We start from the raw sequence: 17308 nt of genomic DNA on the forward strand, positions 1-17308 counted from the left end.
AGAAATTGAGGACATACTGTGCATCTGTTTGAGGAAAGTATAGAACAAAATTGCTTACTATGCTCTACAGCAGGGTTCGGCAACGTTCGGCACGCGGCTTGCCAGGGTAAGCACCCTGGCGGGCCGGGCCAGTTTTATTTACCTGCTGATGCGGCAGTTCGGCCAATCGCGGCCCCCACTGGCCGCGGTTCGCTGTCCCAGGCCAATGGGGGCGGCGAGAAGTGGCGCGGGCGAGCTCTTCCTGCAGTTTGTAACATTTTTGCTTACCTTCTGTTTTCTGGAGCAGTTTAAGTGACTTTTGTTCCAGTTCTCGGAGTGTGATTTGGTCAGCAGAGATACTCTCCAATAACTCACAACGTTGTTGCTCTAACTGGGGTGTTTCATGAATTACTACNGGCCCGGGACGGCGAACCGCGGCCAGTGGGGGCCGCGATCGGCCGAACCTGCCACGTCAGCAGGTAAATAAAACTGGCCCGGCCCGCCAGGGTGCTTACCCTGGCAAGCCGCGTGCCGAACGTTGCCGACCCCTGTTCTACAGTATTGTGATAGTGAACATGGATAATTTCTTAATGTGCATTGCAAACAATAAATTTCTACTTCAGTTTCTTCTGTTAATTCTTATGTGTGAAATTATCAGGGAACTTTATTTCTGTGCATTTATTTTCATTACAGTTTATATAACATATGAAGATAAATATAAATGATACAGCAAGACAATAAATTCCATATAAAAACAAATAATGGGAAGTACAATATTAACATCAGTTAGGTTTAGTGTGAAACTTTGTTTTTGTTTTTTTGGTTTTTTTTAAACTAAATGTATGACTACAGGGACAGTTTATGAAATAACCTTCATAAAATACAGCCTGGCTTATTTTTTAAAAATGTGTTCATTTGTCTGCTGCATTCTAGTTCACAACTTTTCAATTTGAATAAAACCTATTTTACATTTTAGGACACATATTAGATGACCAGGACCTCATTGACATCTTACAAAGAACAAAAGTTACTTCAAAAGAGATTTTTGAGCGTGTTGAAGCATCAGCAAAAACAGAGGCCACAATTGAAAAAACACGTAAAAACTATCTCCCTATTGCAACTCGAGGTGCTGTGCTCTACTTTGTAGTGGCAGATCTTATTAAGATCAACTATATGTATCAGTTTTCATTGGAGTGGTTCCATAAAATCTTTGTAGAATCTATGGATTTTGTGAATAAACTGCAAAGTCAAATTTCTCTGTCAGATTCGACTTCTTCTGTATGTGGAACAGTACGAGCCCTTAGCAGGCAGAGAAAAAGGCATTTCACCCAAGAGCACTGGGAAGAATGTGAGAATGAGACAGACAGCTTTAACAGGCATCTTAAAGATATAATTGACATGTTGACAAATAATGTTTATAAGGTGAGGTATCACCAAAATACAGTATAGTTACTTACACATAAATCTTCTTAATTACTGTTACAATGCTGTTATAAAAAGCTTTGTGTCTGAAGCTATGTCTACACTATGAGCTATGGGTGTGATTCTCTTGCTTATGGACGCATACTGCTATCATGAGTATAAATAGCAGTGTACCCGCAATAGCTTGGGAAGCCGCAGTGGAACCACGGCTCAGTTGTGCTGAATATGACCCCCTCTGTACGTACCCATATGTATTCAGCATTGCCTCTACCATTGCTACTGTGGCTACACTGCTATTTATACTCACTCTAGTAGTACTCAAGCAGGAGAATCACACCCCTAGTCTGTAGAGTAGACATTGCCTTAAATGTCTGCTTTGTGTGTTTTCTAAGTATATTACACTATTAGTATTGACACACATCTTTCCCCCTCAACAGACAGTTTCTTCTGCCCTCTTCACTGAAAACCAACTCTGCTTCTCTTTCCTACTCTGCACTAAGATCATGCAGAATAACTGTGGTGAAAATCAAGCCCAAGACAAACTTGGATTCCTACCTGTGAATGAGTGGAACTTCTTCCTGTACTCCAGCATGTTGGCAAATATTATGGATACACAATCAGAGTTCGAAAATTATGGTAAATAAAGCTCCTGTCCTTCAGTTATACGTATACGACCCCACTGAAATTAAAGGGGCCTCATGAATGTAACTAAGAGCAGAATTAGGTACCTTTAAAGAAACACAGACAAGGTAATAAACATATATATTTAAATGTCTTCTTGCCTCTGCTGCCAATAATACTTTCTACTCTGTTACAGTGAAATCACTGGAATTTCTCTGGTTTTACATCATATAACTGAGAATAGAGTTTGATCCTTATAATAGTAGAACTGAAAAGTTTGAAAAATCTCATCAAATGTTCAATAGAGAGCCTGTTGTTGTTGTTGTTGTTGTTTGTTTTTGCTGCTTGAACTGGGTTTGACTGTAAATCTTGACTAATCTGCTTATATCCAATTTCACTTTCGCATTCTCATGTGCTGCCATAATTCTGTTGTGTGTTAGATTGCAAATATTTCAGGGAAGTATTTAAATACAAAAAACATACTTGCATTTTTGTAAACCATGAAAATATTTAATTAACACGATTTTTGTAAAATGCAAGCCTTTTATGTTTAATGTAAAACCTAAAATTTGGGCCTGGACTCCATGACACAGTGCCGTTATAGCAACAGTTCTTCTTTGAGTAGTGTTCCTATGGGTTCTCCACTTCTGGTGCACATGTGCCCCATATGCCTTTGATCAGAGATTTTCAGTAGTAGTGCCCATTCTGCCTGAGCATGAACTCCAGACATCCTCATACCTTGTATCAAGGTATGAGGATGTCTGTAGAGCTGTGTGGCCAAACTGTCTTCAGTTCCTTCTCAGTTGCCCTTCAGCCTGAGGCAGAGCATTGAGCATGCCCACTTCACTTTAGGCACAGTTAAGTATAGTTATTCTTTTATTTCTTTAGTTTAGTCTAGTTCATAGTATTTAGTTTTTGTGGTTCTGTTGTTTGTTGTTTTCCCCCTTTCTTTTTTCCCACTTCAAGGGTTATTCTGTACATTGGCATTTTTTTGATATGCCGGGATCCTTAGGTTTTAAATGTCCCTCTTGCCGGGAAGCTATCCTAGTCCATGATGAGTCTCTTTCCACAGATTAAAGAACCCACCGCAATATGGGATTTGAACTTTTTCCTCAATTCCCTTATGAAATGTTTCTTTAGGAGCCATTAGCTACATTCTCTTTACTTCACCTATCCATTGAAACAGCATTCTTGGTGGCCGAACCTTCTGCCTTCAAGGAACAGAGAAATGGGGGCATTAATGGCAGATTCTTCCTTTACAGAGTTTTTTAAGGGAAAGGTTTTGTTATGACTACATCCCAAATTTCTACCTCAAGTGTCTTCTGAATGTAATATTAGTCATGTCATTCATCTCTCAGTTGTTTTCCAAAAGCCATATCAGACCAGGAAGGAAGCTACCTTCCATACCTTGGATATCAGTAGGGCATTACCTTTCTATCTAGAGAGAACCAATCCATTTAGAAAGTCTCCAAGACTGTTTCTATCCAAGGAATCTGCAGTCTCTGCCCAAGAGGACCTTTGGATGATTTATTTCATGTTACAATCTATCAACATCCAGTCTCCTCCTAGGATGCTAGCTCATTCTACAAAGTTTCAATCTACTTCTGTGGCATTTCTCAAAGATGTTCCAGTTGCTGAAATTTGCAAAGCTGTGACTTAGATTTCACTACATATTTTTTCTAAACAATGTACTTTGGTTCATGCCTATAACTCAGATGCTGCAGTTGGCAGTGCAGTTCTGTCCTTCAATATTAGACTTAACTCTGAAGCTCCCTCCTCTTTCCAGGAATAATGCTCAGAAGTAACCTGAAGTGGAGTATTCATAGAGACACTACTCAAAGAAGAAGAAGAGGTTACTTTGTGCAGTAAAAGGAATTCTTTGGGAGAATAGAGTAATGGTAATGTAACAATGCTGTTTTAACATCCAAAAAGCATAAACAGTAATCTTTCTACATAGTCTACATAGTCTCCTTTATATTATCAATTTATGATCAAACTTAAGTGAACAGACCATAGTTACTTTTTTTGCATCAATTAATTTTACTCGTATGATATGTGGATGAAAATCTAAGAAGCAAAGGATAAATGTATTCTAATCCTATAATTCTTGTTGCTTAGGTTCATATATGTTTAATAAAACTCCTCATCTCTGGATTACTGAATCTATGTGGAAGGAATGTCAGTACATGAGCACTCACATGCAACCTTTCAATCTCTTGTGTGACTCCCTTGCATCAAATTCCCAACAATGGAGTTCTTTCCTAAACAGTGGTAACTTATATTATTTACTTAGCACACGTTACAGACCAGCATCGTCACAACAAGGTACAAGCTTGTAATTTTACTTTATTTTGTTTAAAACTTTAAGTAATCTTGGGTAAGGAGTCATGTATCCTCAGCTGTGCCTGGTAAATCTATTTGCAGTGTTGTAGCTGTCAGTACCAGGATATTAGAGAAAAAAGGTGGGTGAGGTAATATCTTTTATTGGACCAACTTCTGTTGATGAGAGAGAGAAGCTTTCAATCTTACACAGAGCTCCCAGCCCTGAAGAAGAGCTCTGTATAAACTCAAAAGCTTGTCTCTTTCACCAACAGAAGTTGGTCTGATAAAAGATACTACCTCACCCAGGGCCGGTGCAACCATTTAGGCAAACTAGGCGGCCGCCTAGTGGTTGGGGGCGCCTAAAAGCCCGCTCAGGCGAGGAGGTGGAGGTGAGCTGGGGCAGGGCAGGGGGGCGCGGGGAGGGCCACCCGCAGTAACGGGGGGGACGCACAGGGAACCGCTCCCTGCTCCAGATCACCTCCACTCTGCCTCCTCCGCTGAGCACACAGTCCCCGCTCTAATTCTCCTCCGGGGGGGGGGGGGGGGTTCCCCGGGGGGGGGGGGGGGTGGGGGGGGGGGGGGGGGGGGGTTAGTTGGGGGTGGGGCGCAAGGAGTTAGTTTCGCCTAGGACGTGAAACTTCCTTGCACTGGCCCTGACCTCACCCAACTCGTCTGTCTCTCTAATATCCTGGTACTGACACAGCTACAACAACACTGCATATAGATTTGCTAGGCACCTCTACCGCCTAATAAAGCTGTATGTCAATCAGGAGGTTTGTGGTGACTTTATAAACCAGAAAAGTAACGTTTATAAGGCTCTGATTCAGCAAGATACTTCAGGCTTGTGTACACACACAAGTTGTACCACTTTGATTGTACCAATATAGATAGTGGTACAACCTTTGACAGGGTTATTGGCCTAGTGCAGTGGTCCCCAAACTTTTCACGGACAAGCCCTCCCTTACACCTGTCTGTGCCCCTGCAAGCCAGAGCCAGGAGTGGGGCCACAGCTCCCCACGGGGGATGGGTGTTGACAGGAGTAAGGGATCCAAGGCTAGGGCTGCAGCTGGGGGTGGATCTGGAGCCAGGAACGGAGCTGCAGCCAGGGCCTGAGGCTGGGGACAGGGCTAAGGCTGGGGCTGTGAGAAGCTGTGGCTGGAGGCCAAGGCTGGGGATGGGTCTGAGGGCAGGGGCAGGAGCAGAAGCTGCGGCTGGGCCGCAGTCAGGGGCTAAGGCTGGGGCTGGGAGCGAAGCCACAGCCAAGATCAGGGTGCTAGGGCTGCGGCAGAGCTGGGGGCGGAGCAAGGCTGTGTGGCGTTCCCTCCCCATTCCCTGTGGGGGCTGGCCTTGGCCCCACCGCTTCCCCCCAAACATTCTAGGGGGTTTGTCCCACAGTTTGGGGACCACTGGCCTAGGGGATGGGAGGGAAGCTGTCGACATGATATATCTTTAATAATGTCCGTTCCACATGACATTCTCATAAGCAAACTAAGGAAATGTGGTCTAGATGACATTACTTATAAGGTGAGTCAAAACTGGTTGAAAGAATATTCTCAAAGAGTAGTTATCAATGGTTCACTGTCTAATTAGAAAGACATATCTTGTGGGGCTCTGAAGGGCTCTATCCTGGGTCAAGCACAGGGGCTGGCAACCTTTCAGAAGTGGTGTGCCGAGTCTTCATTTATTCACACTAATTTAAGGTTTTGCGTGCCAGTAATACATTTTAATGTTTTTAGAAGATCTCTTTCTATAAGTCTATAAAATATAACTAAACTATTGTATGTAAAGTAAATAAGGTTTTTAAAATGTTTAAGAAACTTCATTTAAAATTAAATTAAAATGCCGAGCCCTCTGGACCGGTGGCCAGGACCCGGGCAGTGTGAGTGCCACTGAAAATCAGCTCGCGTGCCGCCTTCGGCACACATGCCATAGATTGCCTACCCCTGGTCTAGCACTATTCAATATTTTCATTAATGATTTAGTTAATCAAATGAGAGTATGCTTATAAAATATGTGGATGACACCAAGCAGGGGGAGTAGCAAACAGGTGGAGAGCAGGATTAGAATGCAAAATGACCTTGACAAATTGAAGAATTGGTCTGAACTCAACAAGACTACATTCAAGAAAGACAAGTTCAAAGTACTTCACTTAGGAAGAAAAAAATCAAATGCACAACTACAAAATAAGGAATAACTGAAGAGGCAGTAGTACCACTAAACAGGGTGTGGGGATTATAGTGCATCACACATTAAATATAAGCCAACAGTGTGATCCAGTTGCAAAAAAGGGTAATATCATTTTGGGATTTACTAATAGGAGTGTCCTATGTATGACATGGGAGGTAATTCTCCCACTCTTCTTAGCACTGGTGAGGCCTCAATTGGAGCACTGCGTCCAGTTCTGGGCATCTAGGAAAGATGTGAATAAATTGGAGAGAGCTCAGAGGAGAGCAACAAAAACTATAAAAGTTTAGAAATCCTGACCTATGAGGAAAGGTTTAAAAAAATGGGCATGTGTAGTCTTGAGAAAGGATGACTGAGGATGGCACCTGATAACAATCTTTAAATATGCTAATGATTGTTATAGGAAGGAGTGTGATCAATTGTCCCCCATGTCCACTGAAAGTAGGACAAGAAGTAATTGGCTTAATCTGCAGCAAGGAAGATTTAGGTTAGATATTAGAAAAATCTTCCTAACTATCAGGAGAGTTAAGCATAAAATAAGCTTCCAAGAGAGGTTGCAGAATTCCTATCATTGGAGGTTTTTAAGAACCGGTTTGATAAACACCTGGCAGGAATGGTCCTGCCGCAGCACAGGGGCCTGGACTAGATGGCAATGATTCTGTGATAACCACCTCCCACCCCACATCAGAAGGGACGCAATTATACCACTATAAAGGTATTCTATCCTGACAGAGCTAATTCCTGTATGGGAAGGGGAATAAGCTATACTGATATATGGCATCTTTATACCTGTATAATTGGGATTTGTTACAGTATTATTCAGATGGTGCCATTCTTGAAACTGATTCAAATCTTATGTTTAGCTTTTAAAAGGTAAACAAAAAGACATCTAAAGTCTTTGATCAATGGCTACTTTTGGTGAGGTACTAACTGGAAAATATAGTTAGGCAGCTAGTGCTAGTCTTTTTTATTACTGTTGTATATTTGTAACTCTGTTTTTATGATTCTATAACAGATACAGACCTGCAATCAGATGCACTGAAAGAAAGAATTGGGCTTGATAGTGCCGTGGTAGACTTTCATTGGGAGAATCTTTCGTCATTTCAAAGAATTATATTGGTAAGAAAAGAAAATGATGAGGGAATATTCTTTTACCAAAAATTTTAGACACTGTTGACCACTTAGCTAGATATAGATTTGAGAGGACTTTACAGCTCCTACATTCCACAATATTTGTCAGTGATGTATTGTTGAAGACACAGAAAATAAGTTCTGCAAAACTCCTGTAAGAAAATAAAGGGGGCAGGTTTCATAGAAAGCTATTTATAATGCAATTAAATTGTGTTTTTTTCTGAATAAATACATTACTGTTCATTTTGTGAAATAAAAAGAATTATACAGAGGCCCAAATTCTCATTTGCATTCAGGTTGCTTTTCACCATGCCACAAGTACAAAGCAATCTGAAAATGAGCATAGTAGAGTCTCATATCACCCCTCTATCTGCAGTCAAAATAGGAGATGTGTCTGGGAGTTTCCTGGAGCACAGCGATCCCCAGCTACCATAAATAGCCCCTGGTGGCTATCTGCAGCCTGAATAAGTTAAAACAGACTTCAACCGGCCTCACTTCAATAGGCCTCACTTAGACCAGAGCACTCTTAGGTCCACGGTTCACCTTAAATCAGGAGAACACAGAAGTGGTTTACAGCCGTCTTTGCATCACCTCACTTGAGTTACGTTGTGTGCTTCTTGACTGCAACCCTAGATCTGGGCTAGACCATCTTTAATCATGCCTGGATTAAAGAATTTTGGGACCATGTCCACTATGGAAATTGGGGCATCCACATCTTCCATAAACTAGACAACAAAGCAACCCAACTGCATATATACCCCACCCCACACAAATCCCTGAATGCCACCGTCTCCCCACCCCACACACAGACCCTCAAATGCTCCTCTCACCCCACATGTGCCCCAACAACCTCCGAGGGTCCTTTATCCACTTATCCTGGCAATTCCCACACACATCCCATCAGCCCTGACATACATCCCTCTCACTCACACTTCAGTTCCACTAGACATAGACCCCAACATCCCTCACTCATCACCAACATCCCAGATCCCAACTGCCACCAGGCATCCTCCATTCCCTCCACAGCCCCCACAACTCACCTTAGCCCACCATCTTTCACTAGTCTTTAACCCCTCACCATGTAGCCCTCCAAAACGCCCCTCTCACCCCATAGCCCATCACCCACCACTCCCAGGACCTTCTTAGCCACTCACCAACTCAGTAGTCTGCTTTTGTCCCAGGCTATGTTGGCTTTTCCCAATCCCACCTACCCAGCTCTGCTCACTTCCATTGCCCACCCTGCACTCACAGGGCCCGGTGCTGCTCAGGTTTGGTTCAGCCACTTCTCTGTCATGACAGAGGGGTAGCCAGGCCAAACTTGAGTGAGAGGTGTTGCAACCTGGTGCACAGGGTTGCAGCACTGCTCAGGTTTGTTTTTTTGTTTTTCCCAGTTGTCAGCAACCCGCTGGGATGGGGGTCCTGTGGAAGTGAAATGAGTGCACATTGGTTAATCTGGCCCTCTCTCCAATTCCCAGTTTTATTAATTTTAAGGATTTCATAGATTCGTAGGACTCGAAAGGACCTCAAGAGGTCATCTAGTCCAGTCCCCTGCACTCATGGTAGGACTAAGTGTTACCTAGACCCTCCTGGCAGGTGTTTGTTTAATCTCCTCTTAAAAATCTCCAATGATGGAGATTCCATAACCCCCTAGGCAATTTATTCCAGTGCTTAACCATCCTGACAGTTATGAAGTTTTTCTTAATGTTCAAGCTAAACCTCCCTGGCTGCAATTTAAGCCCATTGCTTCTTGATCTATTTTCACAGATTAAGGAGAACAGTTTTTCTCCCTCCTGCTTGTAACAACTTATGTACTTGAAAACTGTTACCATGTCCCCTCTATCTTCTCTTCTTCAGACTAAGCAAACCCAATTTTTTCAATCTTCCCTCATAGGTCATTTTTCTAGACCTTTAATAAATTTTGTTGCTCTTCTCTGGACTTTCTCCAATTTGTCCACATCTTTCCTGAAATGTGGTGTAATCAGCATGGAGTAGAGCAGAAGAATCACTTCTTGTGTCTTGCTTACAACACTCCTGCTGACATATCCCATTTGCCTGATTTAAATCCTGCAGCAATACTCCATTCTCTCACACACAAACACACTGCCTCCCCTTATACCCATGTCAATATACACATACACAAGAACCAATCATCCAATCCATTGTTCACTTACTGTCTCCTAAACACACCTACAGACGCTCCCCGACTTACGCAAGCATTCTGTTCCGGAACGCCTTGCGTAAGTTGAATTTTGCGTAAGTCGGGAATGTATACCGGACAATTACGCAAAAAAAAAAAGCTTACGGGACTTGCGGAACTTTTTCCGTAAGTGCGGATTTGCATAAGTTGGGTTTGCGTAACATGGGGAGAGTCTGTATTAATATTGTTGTGCCCCTTTCCTTTGATAGTCAGTTATCTCTTTTTCCAAGGCTTAAGCCCCTTTCCTTTTTACCAAGACTTTCATAGAACTTTCTTTGTATTTAGGATTCTTCTGAGAGTGATTGTCCACACAGATTCCACTCTAGGTGCACATGTGCCCCATGCATGTGAGATCAGATTCTTTTTGAATAGCAGTGTCCACTGGTGCCTGTACCTGTACACTGGGAGCCCTCATGACTACCATAGCTCAGGGTGCTGTTTAGACTAGCTACCCCAGACAGAACCGTTCCATTTATCAAGGAGGCCTATTGCTTCTCCAGAGCACAGATGTTCTCCTCTGAAGGATTGTGTACATTCCACTGTAAGAAACAAGGTATCTCTGAAATCTGTTCACCTTCCAGGGGTAAGGAACACAATTGTGGATTTCCTCCGAAAGGATTTCATAGACCAGCATAAGTGCCCAGTGAGGAAGGATATTCTTCTCCGGATCTTCTACCAGTGGAAACATCTGATAATAAATTTATTTCTGGCTAATCTGAACAACAATTGCAAGAGTGTTTGCTCCAGGGTGAGCCACAGCCCCAGTTCCATTACAGATGCCTTCCTTCTCACCGGGTTCACTCATCTCCTATTTGCATTCCCTCCAGTTCTTCTCATCCCAAAAATACTCCGAAAACTGAAAAGGCACAAGGCAACATTAATCCTAGTGGCATTGGCTTGGCCAAGCAGTATTGGTTCACACACCTACATCAGCTCTCCATCCAGTCACTGATAATCTTGCCCCGAGTCAAGGATCTTCTCTCTCAGAACCAGGGCAAGTTTCAGCTTCCCAACCTCCAATCTCTCCACCTCATTGCATGGATGATCTCTGGTTGCTACTCACAAGAGAGTGTGTCCAAGACAGCTTGGTGAGCACCAGAAAAGAATCTATTAGAGCCACATATGCAGCAAAGTGGAAGAGGTTTTTGATCTGAGCGCAATTTCAACAGTTACTGCTCCATCACACAGAGGTTAGACATATACCAGACTGCCTTCTGCATCTGAAATCATCTGGCCTTTCAAACAGTTCTGATCACTTCGCTTCCATATCTGCAGTACACTCACCAGTAGGTGGATTTTCTATTTTCTCTTACTTTTTGGTTTCCGGATCTAGTCAATGTCTTCCTTCCCATGTCTGATCCAATAACATGAAGGGATCTTAACCTAGTTCTGTACAGGCTAATGGTTCCCCCTTTGATCTTCTGGCAACAACTTCACTATCTCTGTTATCTATAAAGACTGTGTTTTTGTTGGCAATCACCTTCACAAGGAGAGTTTCAGAACTTCAAGCTCTCCTAGCTGACCCTCCTTTCAATGTCTTCCATAAAGATGCAGTGAAAAGCAGTCTGCGTCCATACTATGGAGTGTAGCTACATACAGCAAAAAAGGTTCCAGGAGCAAGGAAAGGCTGCAGTGGGGAAAACTTCCCCCTACCCAGAGCCTTTCCCTGCTGCTGGAGCAGCAGCAGGACATTACACTGCTAAAAATATCAGTCTAGACATGGGATGCACTTCTTGGGCATGTAGAGAGCCATGAGGTTCTCGTGTGTCTTTACTCACCTAAGCAGTGCCTCACCATCTACACTGCTATTTATACCTGTGCTAGCAGGGGTGAAAGTAACTTAAAGGACTTACCAGTACTCCGGAGTCCTTAGGAGGGGGCGTGGCCTCAACCAGAAGACGCGTGGCCTCTACTGGAAGAGGCGGAGACTTTAAATCCGCAGGCACTTTAAATCAGGATTAAAGGGCCTGGGGCTGGGCTGCGGTTTTTCAAGATGTGTTGTGCACATATACATTCCACAATCCTTCCTCCTTCCCTGCTACTTCAGACACTAGATACACAGCAGTGCAAAGGACCAGAGAGGGAGGCAATAGACATCCCTTTTATGCCCTTGGCTTGGCACAAGAGGACAGCAGGGTTGCATGCGCTGCCTAGTGGTACTTCTGGCAAAAATCACAGACTCAAGTGTGTTGGGCACCCATACACTTGCAATGGAATGTATATGTGCACAACACAGCTTGAAGAACAACAGCTACTTTTCAGGTATGTAACTGTTTTTTTTTCTCACTGATTCATCTTCACTCCCCACCACTTCCCAGACCACTGGGAATCAAGAAGGACACAGGGCAGGGACCCACAAAGAATATCCATCTTTGTACCCCCCATGTGCCATCCACCTCAGTATGCTTAACAACCTATCAGTTGTGGCCTTACTGATCTCCATGGGATATGAACCTTTATACTACAAATCCCACTTCTACTGTGACTAGATAGAAGTCTCCCTCTCTGAAGAAGCAGATTCAACCTCCTCCAGTTCATCTACTGCAACATCAGATTCTGGAAGATGAGGACATTGAGAATGTAGATGACAACTCCCCAGACCAACAACACCCTCTCTCTCAATGGGTGTCTTCTTCATTGCTTGAGGAAGCAGTTAATCCACTTTTTTGTGATTCATTTTTTCTAGTTATTTTCATAAAGAAACAGACAATGAAATGTAAAAAAAGATAAATGACTTATAACTTTTATATGTTTCTGAATACTACACGCTTCATGGGATTTGCAACAGACTTATGCAGTTACACAGTTTTACAACTTATTAAAGCTGCAAAACCAGACAATACAAAATCAAACCATGCTACATAGACATTACGTGTTAGGATGGGGGTAACAGTAATAAAATATCAGAGGGGTAGCCGTGTTAGTCTGAATCTGTAAAAAGCAACAGAGGGTCCTGTGGCACCTTTAAGACTAACAGAAGTATTGGGAGCATAAGATTTCGTGGGTAAGAACCTCAAAATAGGAGAAGTACATGAAGAGGCGGAGGGGGCTGTAGTATGAGGAAAAAAGAGGAGGAGTTAGGTGGAATCAGAGGTTTGGCATTCTTTGAGCTGTCTCAAATGCATCTAGAAATGGGGTCCAGACTTCTCTGAATTAATATAATTTCTGTCTACTGTGCTAAGCTATTCTTTCTTTGGCTGCGAACTCAGAAAGGTCCAAATATTGCTCAGTGCTGGAAATAAGCCTACTCTTCCATTTATGTAAAATCATGGGCTTGATGATAAGTGCAGCCCTCACAAACCAGACTTTGTGTCAAATTTAAACCCATCTTAGCAGGTAAATAACCTAAGATATAATTTTAGGATGAGGTTTGGCTGTTGAGGTTGAGCACTGTTTTAACTCTTGAGTTCATCTTTTTCCACAGCTGCCATTGAATAGTCCCATAGCATATGTATCAGGGTTCCTTTTTCTTTGTTATAAAGAATAAGCATCAGAAGTTAAGACCTCTTTGGCATCCAGTATATTTTGAATAAAACCTTTTGTTGTATTAAGCATAGCCTGAGATCCACAGAGGCATTTTTAACATTATGTAATATGCTCGGCCATTGAGATTCTTTTAAGGGCTGTGATAAATCCCCTTCCCTCACTTTCACAAAGAACTCCAGACTAGAACATAAGAATGGCCATACTGCATCAAACCAAAGGTCCATCTAGCCCAGTATCCTGTCTTCCGACAGTGGCCAATACAAGGTGCCCCAGAGGGAATGAATGAAACAGGTAATCATCAAGTGATCCATTCCCTGTCGCCCATTCCCAGCTTCTGACAAACAGAGGCTAGGGACACCATCTCTGCCCATCCTGGCTAATAGCCATTGATGGACCTATCCTCCATGAATTTAGCTATTTTTTTTCTTAACCCTGTTATAGTCTTGGCCTCCACAATGTCCTCTGGCAAAGAGTTCCACAGGTTGACTGTGCATTGTCTGAAGAAATACTTCCTTTTATTTGTTTTAAATCTGCTGCCTATTAATTTCATTTGGTGACCCCTAGTTCTTGTGTTATGGAGTAAATAACACTTCCTTATTTACTTTCTCCACACCCGTCATGATTTTATAGACCTCAATGATATCCCCCCATTGTCGTCGCTTTACAAAACTGAAAAGTCCCAGTCTTACTAATCTCTCTCCTCATACGGAAGCCCTTCCATACCCCTAATCATTTTTGTTGCCCTTTTCTGAACCTTTTCCAGTTCCAATATATCTTTTTTGATATGGGGCAACCACATCTGCATGCAGTATTCAAGATGTGGGTGTACCATGGATTTGTAGAGAGGCAATATGATATTTTCTGTTTTATTATCTAGCCCTTTCTTAATGATTCCCAGCATTCTGTTTCCTTTTTTGACTGCCACTGCACATTGAGTGTACATTTTCAGAGAGCTATCCACAATGACTCCAAGATCTCTTTCTTGAGTGGTAACAGCTAATTTAGACCCATCATTTTATATGTATAGTTGGGATTATGTATTCCAATGTGCATTATTTTGCATTTATCAACACTGAATTTCATCTGCCATTTTGTTGCCCAGTCACCCAGTTTTGAGAGACCCTTTTGTAGTTCTTTGCAGTCTCTCTGGGGCTTAACTAACTTCAGTAGTTTTGTATCATCTGCAAATTTTGCCACCTCACTGTTTATCCCTTTTTCCAAATCATTTATGAATATGTTGAATAGGACCAGTCCCAGTACAGACCTCTGGGGGACACCACTAATTACCTCTTTCCATTCTGAAAACTGACCATTTATTCCTACCCTTTGTTTCCTATCTTTTAACCAGTTACCAATCCATGAGAGAACCTTCCCTCTTTTCCCATGACAGATAACTTTGCTTAAGAGCTTTTGGTGAAGGACCTTCTCAAAGGCTTTCTGAAAATCTAAGTAATGGAGGTCCTCTTCATTAACTAAGTATATATAGTGGACGTAGGCCTGGGGAGTTTAGGAAGCATTTCTAAGGCTCCCAGTATTCTGGAGCCTCTGGCGGCCCCAGGGCATCTGAACCAAATTGATATGTTAGCGAGTGTCTTAGTTGTAAGTTCTGCCCCTCTGCTGATGGTCACAGGTCATAATGCTGCTTTAGCATTATAAAAGTGAAAAAATCCTCATCATTGACTAATTGGGAGATGCATATGATGCCTCTGCTTGCCCAGTTCTTCCAAATTATAAATTAATTCCCAGTTGTGAGTCTGAGTTGCCACAAATAGGTGATTTTGCATGATGTCAAGGATGACAAAACTAGAAGACCTCCACATTCTTTGACCTCAGCGGATGAATAGTCTTTCAAGATATTCCACCAGAAATAATCCAGGAGAACTAGCATAAATTACTGACATACTTAACCCCTCAACACCTGGTAGCCTAGCACTGCACATAAACAATGGCATTCTCAAACTCGCAAAAGCATTTTAGCATGCTCCCACTTCAGTAATGGCGATCTCCAAGTGAACAGATCAGAGGCCCAAACAAAAGGTATGGTATATTTATTTCAGTACTCAAGCCCAGGTTCACTGGTCATGCAAGGAGCCCAAGAGAGGTCAAAATAGCAAGAGTCCTTCAAAACCACTCCTTGCAACAAGGATCTAAGAAACTGTACCTGTATGTTTATAATATATACTCCTCCATGAGACTTCAAATGAGAGTGGCCAACTGCAACACCTTACTCCTGTCTAAATATGAATTCTTCGCTGGGACAGTCTTTCGAACCGCCTCAATAAATTATCTAAGGATCATCAGGAGGAGTTAAAGATCCTTATGACCAAAGACCAATTCACTGTGAGAACATCCCTCCAGGCCACTCTTATTGCTTCTGACACAATAGTAAGGACTGTGACCATGGCCATCTTCATGAGATGTTCTTCATAGCTACAGGCATCTGGGATCCTTTGGGAGGTCAAGATGACTATAGCAAACCTTCCTTTCAAGGGCTGTGAGCTCTTCAGCAGCACTACTGATGAGGTTCTTCACAGACCTAAGGACATTTGAGTGACCTGCGATTCCAAGCACTATAGGTCCCTACTTCTCAGGGGAAACAGCCTCTGAGGCAGCAGCCTTGCTACAGGCAAAGGCCACAAAACCTGTACTACTCTCAGCAGTGACTTTCTGAGCCTTTGAGGTAGACAGAGATTCCACAAGTATCACCCTTTCACCATCTCCTTGACTGTCCCACAGTTTTGACACAAGTATCAAGAGCCTGCTCAAACTACCTGTGGATGCTTCTGTCACATCTTTTGGAAACTGATTTTGCCTCTTTCAAAAAGCCGAGAATGGGATAACTTCAGATCGGTGACTTCTGAATATAGTAACCCAGGAGTGGCCAATCTGAGCCTGAGAAGGAGCCAGAATTTACCAATGTACATTGCGAAAGAGCCACAGTAACATGTCAGCAGCCCCACATCAGCTCCCAGCGCCTCCCACCCAACAGCAGCCCCGCTGATCAGCGCCTCCCCCTCCCTCTCCGCACCTCCCAATCAGCTGTTTTGTGGCGTACAGGAGGCTCAGGGGGGGGGGGGAAGGGGAGGAGCGAGGGCATGGCAGACTCAGGGGAGGGGGCGGGAAGGGGTGGAGTGGGGGCAGGGCCTGTGGCGGAGCCAGGGGTTGAGTGAGAACTCCGCAGCACATTGGAAAGTTGTTGCCTGTAGCTCCAGTCCCGGAGTCGGTGCCTATACAAGGAGCTGCATATTAACTTCTGAAGAGCCGCATGTGGCTCCGGAGCCAGAGGTTGGCCACCCCTGTAGTAACCAATGTATTCCATCCAGTTTTAGACAGTTCCTACCCCGCTACCCCTTGTCTCTCTTCAAATATCCCTCTCACAAGATGCTGGTGAGGCAAGAAGTAGGAAATACCCTTAGAATTCAGAAGAAAGGGCTTTTATTCTCATTACATCCTAATTCCAAAGAAGAAAGGGATCTGGGCATCCAGTGCCTCAACAAGATTATTATTCAGTGTTTCATATTCCATCCTACCCTTGAGCCTCTTGATGTCCCCACAGATCTTTACCACGTTGCTAGCCATAGTGGCTGCACATCTATACAGACTGGGAATACAAGTTTTGTCTATATATGGATGACTAGCTAGTTCAAGGAAGATCCCCACAGCAAATATTCAACTCAATTCATGTAACTCTACAGGTCTTTGCATCTCTGTGCCTCAGAGTCAACAAGGACAAAGTCCACTGTGACTAGGGTTACCATATTTTGTGCCTCCAAAAGGAGAACACTCCACGGGCCCCGGCCCCGCCCATGCCCCCGCCCCAACTCCGCCCCTTCCCCAAAGTCTCCGCCCCCTCCCCTGCTTCCCGCGAACATTTGATTCGCGGGAAGCCTGAAGCAGGTAAGGGGGGGTGTGGGGGGAGGAGGTGCGGCCCAGGCTGGCCCCCCCGGCGTTTCCAGCCTGGGTCGG

The 17308-nt window shown here is 43.4% G+C and overlaps 1 protein-coding gene across 1 annotated transcript in view; it reads left to right on the top strand.

Moving 5' to 3' along the window:
* Window positions 1-17308, top strand: part of DNAH14 (dynein axonemal heavy chain 14) — a 499756-nt gene that overhangs the window by 423185 nt on the left and 59263 nt on the right. Inside the window, exons 70-73 of the mRNA XM_034764559.1 lie at window positions 956-1401; window positions 1839-2037; window positions 4141-4347; window positions 7544-7647. Coding sequence (XP_034620450.1) covers window positions 956-1401; window positions 1839-2037; window positions 4141-4347; window positions 7544-7647 — 956 coding nt within the window. The remainder of the gene's footprint in view (window positions 1-955; window positions 1402-1838; window positions 2038-4140; window positions 4348-7543; window positions 7648-17308) is intronic.

Source organism: Trachemys scripta, chromosome 3 (assembly GCF_013100865.1).
Source record: "Trachemys scripta elegans isolate TJP31775 chromosome 3, CAS_Tse_1.0, whole genome shotgun sequence".
NCBI classification, from domain to species: domain Eukaryota; kingdom Metazoa; phylum Chordata; order Testudines; family Emydidae; genus Trachemys; species Trachemys scripta.